Source organism: Pyrgilauda ruficollis, unplaced genomic scaffold (genome assembly GCF_017590135.1).
Source record: "Pyrgilauda ruficollis isolate IOZ18807 unplaced genomic scaffold, ASM1759013v1 scaffold122, whole genome shotgun sequence".
NCBI lineage: Eukaryota > Metazoa > Chordata > Aves > Passeriformes > Passeridae > Pyrgilauda > Pyrgilauda ruficollis.
In genome coordinates this window covers 818791-827649 of record NW_024510544.1, presented here as the reverse complement: position 1 = coordinate 827649, position 8859 = coordinate 818791, and the positions used below count along the sequence as shown (strand labels likewise).

The window sequence follows — 8859 nt, the reverse complement described above, 5'->3', positions numbered from 1 at the left end:
CGCGCCCGCCGCGCCCCGGTTGCCATGGAGGCCCCGCCGGCGGCGGCGGCCCTGAGCGGCGCCGACAAGGAGAAGGTGCGGGGCCGGCCGGGGCGGCGGGACCGGGAGCGGGACCGTCCCGGTCCCATCCCGACGGGTGTCTCTTGCAGCTGCGGGAGAAGCTGGCGCTGCTGAGGCGGGAGTACAGCGAGACCGTCATCCGGCTGCGGGTGAGCGGAGCGGGCCGGGCCGGGCCGGGGGGCTCCGGGGCACCGCCAGCCGGTCCCAGCCCCGCCGGGGTCTTGTGTGTCCGCAGCGGGCACGGCGAGCCGAGCGAGCCAGGAGCCACGGCCGGCGGGAGCGGAGCCCCACAGGTGGGAGCCGGGGAGAACGGGGCGCCTCAGGTGAGAGCGGGGAGGACGGGGCGCCTGCCCCAGGTGGGAGCCGGGGAGAACGGGGCGCCTGCCCCGGTGGGAGCCGGAGAACGGAGTAGCTGCCCCAGGTGGGAGCCGGAGAACGGGGTGGCTGCCCCAGGTGGGAGCCGCGGAGAACGGGGCGTCTGCCCAGGTGGGAGCTGGGAGAACGGGGTGGCTGCCCCAGGTGGGAGCCGGAGAACGGAGTAGCTGCCCCAGGGGGGAGCCGCGGAGAACGGGGCGCCTGCCCCGGTGGGAGCCGGAGAACGGAGTAGCTGCCCCAGGTGGGAGCCGGAGAACGGGGTGCCTGCCCCGGTGGGAGCCGCAGGCAGTCCCCCAGGACAGGGCTGTGGGCACCCGGGGACCCGGCGGCCACTGCTGCCCCTTAGTGCCCCCGCGGAGCGTCCTGCAGCCGGCCCTGCTGACCCTCCCTCCGGGCCCCGCTGTCCCCTCGGCCGCTGCCCCACACGGCCCTTTGCCCTGGGCTGAGCCGTGGTCTCAGTAACGTCTGCTCTGCTTCCCTCCTCTCCAGGTCTGCAGTGCGCCGATCCTGACTGTAAGATCCCCATCTTTCCCTGATAACAAAGCCTAGTTTTACCGTGTGATGTTTTTCTTGGACAGGACTTTAGGAGTACTTTACACGTGTGGCATTTTTTCCCCCAGGTTCTAGAGATAACACATCTCCTAGTGCTGACAGAGATGGGCCCTCTCAGTTACAGACTAAAACCGGCTCTGATGCTGACACAGAGAAAACATCTGTCACACTTAAGCATGTTCCAGAATTCTCCAGTGATGAGGTTAGCCCACAGGACAGCTCCCGGGCAGAAAGCTTTCAGGCCAGCCAGGAAAACCTGTGCTGTGGGATCATCAGGCCTGTCCCTGTGGAGAAAAAGCCCCAAACCTCCCGAGGCATGATGAAGCTGCGGAGACGGACAAAGGCTCTGGAATCAAAGGGAGGGGAATCAGTGCATGATGTGCATCTAATCAGTGCTGGTGAAATGATGAAAAATCAAACTGCCAGTGCAGAGGACCTTCAGTCACCAGTGTTCAGGCACAGCAGCGTCTCACGCACTGAGGAACCTGCTCAAAGGGCACCTGGGACAGTGCTTGTGCAGGGAGAAAGAAATAGTTTCGCTCCTGATGCAGCATCAGGGCTCGTACAGGATGTGTTTGAGGGCAGTGTCACTGCAGGAGAGCCTGAGCTGTCCCCACATGCACTGAGGGACCACAGGGACATCTTGCAGCCTGAGTCCTCAAGGGCTGTGGCCACACCTGATAGACATGAGCAGTGTTCACAGCCTGGAGACTCTGTTTTACTTGACCCCAGAGGTGATGGAGGAGAAGAATCCCCCAGTGGAATAAAACAGCCAGAGGGTCAGAGTTTGTGTGAAGATCAGGGAGAATTACGTGGGCTCCTAGATTTAATGTCAGCAAATGAAATATTTCCTGACAGCAGAAATAACACCATAACCGAGGAGAGCAAAAAGCATGAAGGACATCCAAGTGACACTAATACCTTGAGTCCATGTCCTGCAGATAGAGCTCTGGACACTGCTGAAGAACTGCTGGAGAATCAACAGCTTGAAATTGAGTCAAGGCTGTCTCCTGCTGACAAGGCAGCGGCTCCTGAGGCCACGCTGAGCTCTTGCACAGTGGTTGAGGGGCTGCTCTTCCCCGTCGAGTACTACGTGCGGACAACTCGCCGCATGGCCAGCTGCCAGAGGAAGGTGGACCTGGATGCTGTAATCCTCAGCCAGCTGGGCAGGAGCAAGAAAGGTCAGCGCAGTAAATGCAAGCAGAAAGATGCAAACCCCAATCAGCCCTCGCAAGAGAGAGCTGAGGGTGATTTGGAGCCAGGGCCCTTCCCTTTTCTTGGGGCAGAAAACGATCAAGCAAACTCAAGTAGTTCTCAGAAATCCCTTCCTGCGTCCAGCAACAGCAGCAGCACTTCTCTTGAATCCATTTCTCAGAAAAGCATCACTAGCACACGGCAAGAGCAGAGACAATCCCAGAGGAAACAGAAGGGAAGAAGAAAGTCTGCCTGCAAAGCCTCCATGCATCCAGTGTCACAAGAGCTTATAGAGAGTCAGGATCCCACAGTGGCCAATGAAAGCAGTGCTCTGCTGTCAAATGAGAACCAGAGTGAAAAGGAAAACTGTGATGCTAACCTTGAAAGGTCATCCTCAGATGAGAAGAGACTCTCTGGTACTGCAGCACTGTGCTCTGCAGGGCCGGGAGTGCCTGCAGCTACCCAGCCAGCGGGTCCTGAGCCAGGCAGATGCCATAAGGCTCTGTTAGAGCAGGTTCAAAATCCAGTCCACAGCAGCGATTCCCTGAGCCCAGCCAGTGGCACTGCCAGCCGTGTGGGACATGAGGAAGCCAGCGCTGCTGTGTGTCAGGGAGATAAACACGCAGTGCGGCGTGTGAAGAGGCAGCGAGGAGCTGAGCAGCTCCCCGGGGTCAGTGTCCCTCTGCGCCGCTCCCTGCGCTGCTCTGCCAGACACAGGCCCCCGACTGGCTCAACAGGTACTTCCTCACACATAAACTCCCCAAAACGCCCCATTCCCCTAGGCAGGGAACATCCCTGTGAGTGCAGGCCCTGCTGTTCACGCCCTGCTGTGTTTATGCAAGAAAATACAATAGGCGTTAACTATTATTCTTTTAAAAATGAGATTTACTTTTAAAAAATAGATTATTGTGGTACCCATGTTCCTTGAGCAATTTCAGAAACTTCTGCAGGGAATTAATTGAGGAGGAGCAGGGCTGGGAACTTACTGAGCTGCCCTTGCTGTTGGAGTGAAGACTGTGAACACTAGGGCTGGTTTGCCAGCAAATGAATGTCCCTCTCTTCCTCCCACTGAGTCTGCATGCTAATGATTATTTTCTCCTTTCTGAGGGTCTGTGAGTATTGTAAAAAGAGAAAGTGTAGGGACAAAACCAATAAACCAAACTGACTGAGCACTCAGGCATATCTGTCAGGCTTTGGTGGTGGTCTTTGAGCTGAAGGCTTGATCCAGAGGTGCAGAGTAACTGCAGAGTGTAGTGTCTTTCCAGAAAAGTGCCACTTCTGTGTGTTAAGATGAATGTGGTGTTTTGATGTTTTTTAAAATCCAAGACACCCTTCATGAGAGATTGTGAAAAGGCAAGTTGCTGGTTATTTTATGACATGATGTTCTGTCTTGTATTCTTGTGTTTAGATGACAGCAGCAGAGGATGCAGCAGTCCCATGGGTTCACAGGGTCCTGCTGCCCTTGAGCTCCCTGCCGTGGACCCCGACACTCGTGGCTCCCTCTTCTCCTTCCGCAGCCTCCAGTGGCTGGTCCCTAAGCTGGGCATCAGGGACTTCCACTTACCAAATGAGGAGTTTGGAGCACTGAAACTGGAGAAATTGAAATCTCCCCCTGTGAATGACTTGGAGCATTTTGTGTCTGGGGATGGTGTGGCTCCAGAGGACACACAAGATGCACAAATGAAGCCAAAAGAAAAAAGTCTCAGAAGTAATTTGATTTCACCTTCCAAAACTGGATTGCCTGAACTCCCTTGCGTGGAAAGCCTGACTTCCAAGAAGGAGCTTTCCACCCATGAATTGCTGTTTACTCCCATGGGGACTGTCCTAGCTGAGGCTCCCACTCACCCTGAGATTTCCTCATCTGTTTTCCCTGCTGTGGGCGCAACCCCAGGTGTTTTACCTTCAGTGCACACTGAGGTATTCCCTGACACACCTTCTGTACCTGCCTTGCCAGCGACCCCACCTTCACCCAGAGGAGCAGCTGCCCTGCTCCTGGGGGATGTGGCACACAGAGACCCTGCTGTGCCACTGCACCCTGACAGCTGTGCTGCAGGGGCTGCCAGAAACCAGGAGGAGCAAGGTACAGCCTTGCCTTCAGCAGCTGAAAGAGGTCCTGAGAACAAATCTGATGAGACTGTGTCCTTGGAGAAGCATCAGCAGCCAGAGAACAAAGAGCAGGAGTGCTGCAGAGTTTCACCTGAACAGGTAACAAGCTCTTTGTGAAGGGTACTAAGGCAGTGGTTTTGTGGGCAAATCCCCTTTTCCCAGAGTGCTGCCTGACTTCAGGGAAAAGTTCTCTTTGCATGGATCATGGCAGTGGCGTGTAGTACCTGCATGAGAGTGACAGAGAGCATGCAACAATTCTGCCTCATTCTTGCAGGTGCTGAATATAATTTCAAAGTTGAATTATCCTCATTCTTTACTTTGTTCATGCAGAAAAAAGATGTAGCAGAACAGTTGACTGCAGTGCTGCCGGATGGCCCCAGAGAAGAGAGCTTGCAGTTTGTGTCAGAGCTAAAGGTGGGAGAACAGCAGGGAATTGTTACCGAGGCAGCAGCAGCAGCTCTGCAAGAGGAGCTTAACAAAAGTGCAGCAGGTAACGTGTCTGTCAGAGGAGAAGCAGCAGTGTTTGTTTGGGCAGGACTGCTCGTGCTCGGGCGCGGTGGACGTGAGCGCCGTGTGGTGGGCGGCAGCCGGCTGCAGGGAGCTGCGGGTGGTCACTGCCTCCGAGAGCGCCGTGTCCCTCTGGGAGCCACGGGCACCCGCCTGCTGGGGAAGGGTCTACACCTGGCACCTGAGAGAGGTATGAGCACACTCCCTGTTCCTAGAATTGAGGGCAGCTTTCTTGCCCCGTGTGTTAGTTACCGAGCTCTGTAGCTTGTGTGGTTGCGTGTTACGTGCTGGAATTGAATACCTCATGCACAGAATGGTGCTGCACTTCACTTGTGCTTTTTCCACTTAGAGTTCCTCAAGACACGTTCTGTCTTGTATCAGCAGGGATTGTTTAATTAGGCAACCAGTCAGCAGAGAGTTCAGCTGTTCATTTAGGTGTGCTTCTTGAGAGGGGTCTGAAAATCAATCCTGCTCCACATCATTTTACTTTAAACACTCTAGAAAATGAGAATAAAGTCAAAGGGACACTGTGGGTGGCACTGAATTCTTGTTTTGTTGTCCCAGATTCCTGTAATCCAGATTGTTCCTCTGCCAGACACCTGTAACCTCGTGTGTGTAGCACTGGGAGAGCTGGAGATTGGAGAAATAAGGTTTTGTATTTATTTCTTACTAGTGCTTTGCACCCTGAGTAGTTGCAGCTCAGCTCCTTGTGAGAAGTGTTTGAAATTACCTTTTTACTAATGTGGCACTTTCTCAGTTGCTTTAACAGTTGGAAAATGTGGAAGTGATTTCTAAAAATCAACTATAAAGACCTGTTTATTCACCTCAGAGCTGGCAGACTGATTGAACACAGGCTGATCTTCATATGCTACTGCATATTTGAGTGGGGCTTCCTCCTGTCATGGTGTGTGCTTGTCTCTTGATTTAGGCTCTTGCTTTATTCTTCTGAGACTGACTCATTCAAGCACTCCCTAGTGAAAACTGGGAATATAAAAGCAGTTGTTGGACTAAAGGACTGGAGGCTGGTGAGCAGCAGCAAGACCATGCAGGAGCAGCAAGTGGAGATGGTTTCTCTCTCAGAGACAGGGGGGTGAGTTTGGGGGTGCTGCTTTGGGGTGGTCTCCCTGTGGTGGATGGGGTAAAAGCGAGGAAACACCTTGGATGTTGAGCAGTGTCATGTTCCTCTTCCAGAACAGACATTTTTAGTTTTACCTGCTCTTCTATGTGCTGGTCTCCTTTCAGGAGCAAGGACAGGCAGACTCTGATGTCCCCTGAAGAAACTGTTACAGCCTTTGCTGAAGTGGAAGGGATGAGAGAGGCCTTGGTGGGCACCACTGCAGGGAACAGCGTTGTGGTTTGGTGAGTGTTTCCTCTGCCACACACAATTTAGGGGCTGGGGGCAGTTTCAGCAGCTGCAGGGCTGCACAGGGGTGCTGGCTGGCTGCTGAGCCACCATGAAATGGGGGTTGTCAGAGGGCCAGTGGTCAGTGTGGCACCACAGTCAGCCAGCCAGGGCATGAGCTGTGCTGCTGTAATTCCATTGCTTTTGTCATCCTCACTACACCCTTCCTGGCTATTGGCTTAGTTTGCTTAATGTGGAACAAACCCATGTCCATCCTGCACAGGGGTGTAACTGTGATTAGAAATGAGTCAGAATTTGTGTTTTCACCAACTGCAGGAATCTGAAAACAGGTCAGCTCCTGAGGAAGATGCACGTTGGTTATTCCTACCCAGCTTCCATCTGCCATCGAGCGTATTCTGACTCCGTACGTGCACAAAATTCACAGTTCATGCTTGGGCTGCACTGGCTGGGATGGGGATCTCAAGGATTGAAGTTGCTAGGGAGGGTTGAGCTGTCAGCTCCGTTTCAATACACTGCAAATCATTCAAGAGTAGACAGGTTACCAGGAGGAATACGCTCGCTGCCTCAACTCCTGGCTTTCTGCAGGGTGCCAATAAATTGGCAGCAATGCATCCTGGTGCATTCCAAAGCTGCAGCATGCTGCCTGTGGGAGGCAGAAGTGCTGTTGCCCAGGCCTGGTGCTTGGCAAGCCTCTTCCATGTCACACGTGGGTGCTGCCAGCATTAGAAACCCTCTGTGGATGGTTTCTCTGGACATACATGCCTGAGGGAATGAGCTGTGTGAAACCAACAGTCATACTAATCATCTTACCCCACTTGCTTCTACCTGTGCTGTGATTCCCAATGGGTTTTTGTGGTTTATCAAGGATTTGATTGCTTTCAGTGAGCATGTAGCCTTTTGGGACAAGAATGTCTTGTCCAATAATGGTGCCTTGAGTCAGACTCTTTGGAGTCTTCCTCAGATTATCCATCCCATGATATTTCATGCTGATTTGTGGCTGTTCTGGGAACTACTGTTTTCAGTTGTGCTGCTTTCCATGGAATTTTTGTTACATTTTTAGCTTGTAGGGATTAAAATGTGACCCAGAAAATTTACTTCATTTGTTTTTTGAAGTGTCACCTTATCCTATGGCAGGTTTAGCTTTTTGAAACAGGAAGAGAAATTCATAAATCCCTCGGGTCACTGAGCTGTCACTCTGCTATGTTGCATCAGCCTTTATCAGCCAGCAGCTGCTTTTGCTTTTATCTAATTTGATAAGGAAAGTAAACCATTTCTGTTTTCCTCAGTTAAAATAATGCATCACTGTTCATGGGGCTGTGATTAGAGAGAACGTAGCAGTTAATTTTTGGAAAATTATTTTGGTTTTCCTCCTCGTGCTGTTGTTTTTAGTGATGTATTTTCCCTCTCTGTATCAGGGCCTTCTGTTTGTTGTTGTAAGCCATCCTCATGCCGAAGAGAGCGAGTCCTGTGGAAGCCCAGCGTTCCGCGTGGTGGCCTTCAACCCGCGCACGGGCCGGAGCGCGGGGGTGATGCTCTCCTGCCTCCCGCCCGGGCCCGCAGGCAGGCGAGTCCCTGGGGCTGGGCTGGGCTGGGGGGGCTCCCTCGGGGGCTTTGGGAGAGGCCCCAGGAGCAGGCTCGCTCTGGCAGGGATCCAGCAGCCCTCTCCCCGGTGATAAGGGTGCATCCGGCCCTGCGTGTGTCCGGTGCAAGGGCTGGGGGCCGGGCTGCTTCCTGCCCGCTTCCCACTCCAGGCTGTGCGCTGACCCTCGCCCTGTCAGCCCTGTCACCGTGGGGACATGGGGCTGGCTTTGTCCCCCAGGGACTGGGGGAGTGTCCCTGGGCTGCTCGGCTGAACCCCTGGCGCTGCCTGCGGCTGCAGCGTGCCAGGTTTGTTTGTGTGGAGCAGCTGGCTGCAGGCACATGGCCTTTTCCTTCCTGTCCTGTGTTTTGAGGCATCAGCAGGCTCAGCCTTGCGTTTAAGGCTCAGCCTTGCAGTGTCCTTACACAGGAAATGTGATGGATGTGGGGGAATAGTGCTGGACCAAGGTCTTGGTTACTGAACAGTCATGGAATCACAGAGCGGTTTGGGTTGTAAGAGACCTTAAAGACCATCCAGTCCCACGCCCTATCCCGGGCAGGGACACCTTCCACTAGACCAGGTTGTTCCAAGCCCTGTACAGCCTGACCTTGGACACTTGCAGGGTTTTTTTTAAGAGAACCACTTTATAAGAGTACACCTTTTTCAACTATGTTCTGAGTCTCCAGGAGGATTTCTTTGTCCTCCTTCCCAGTTGCACTGGAGGAACAGCCCCGACTGTATGCTGCCTGCAGTTGCTATTAATGTTTAACTGAGCCCTAACTGAACAAACGCTGCCATGGTGTTTTAGCCCATCTCCTGCTGACCCCCGTGTCCCCGCAGGTACCTGGAGGGTGACGTGTGGGACACCGCGGGAGCCGCCGTGCTGACGTCGGGTGCGGTGGCCGTGTGGGACCTGCTGCGGGGCCGCTGCACGGCGGTGCTGCCCCCGGGCCCCGCGGGGCGCTGGGCACTGGCACGCTGGGCCACCGGCGGGGCCGGGCTGCTGGCCGGGCGCCGCGACGGCACCGTGCACCTGTACCGGTACCGGGCCCCCCAGCCGGGAGCCGCCTGACGGGCTGCGCAGGGCCCCGCCTGCGGTGCCATTAAACGCTGCCTTGGGAAC

The 8859-nt window shown here is 54.5% G+C and overlaps 1 protein-coding gene across 5 annotated transcripts; it reads left to right on the top strand.

The window, feature by feature from the left end:
- The first annotated feature begins 6 nt into the window (after positions 1–6).
- Positions 7–8859, top strand: PALB2 (partner and localizer of BRCA2). Of its 5 annotated transcripts, none has more exons than XM_041490346.1 (14): positions 7–75; positions 150–209; positions 296–353; positions 925–948; positions 1056–2918; positions 3590–4386; positions 4618–4701; positions 4823–4984; positions 5359–5444; positions 5723–5884; positions 6037–6153; positions 6473–6560; positions 7573–7721; positions 8577–8859. In XM_041490346.1, exons 1-14 carry the CDS (start codon positions 25–27, stop codon positions 8806–8808), a joined length of 3933 nt encoding a protein of 1310 aa, XP_041346280.1. In that variant the 5' UTR covers positions 7–24; the 3' UTR covers positions 8809–8859. The 5 variants fall into 5 exon arrangements, with proteins under 5 accessions (XP_041346280.1, XP_041346278.1, XP_041346276.1 ...); XM_041490344.1 differs by having other exon boundaries at positions 10–75; positions 6025–6153; XM_041490342.1 differs by having other exon boundaries at positions 10–75; positions 296–383; positions 6025–6153.

Coding starts and splice junctions, on each gene's coding strand:
- PALB2 (XM_041490342.1), top strand. CDS start 25: ATGGAGGCCCCGCCGGCGGCGGCGGCCCTGAGCGGCGCCGACAAGGAG. Junction 210..295: donor AGACCGTCATCCGGCTGCGG/GTGAGCGGAGCG, acceptor GTGTGTCCGCAG/CGGGCACGGCGAGCCGAGCG. Junction 4,387..4,617: donor GCAGAGTTTCACCTGAACAG/GTAACAAGCTCT, acceptor TTGTTCATGCAG/AAAAAAGATGTAGCAGAACA.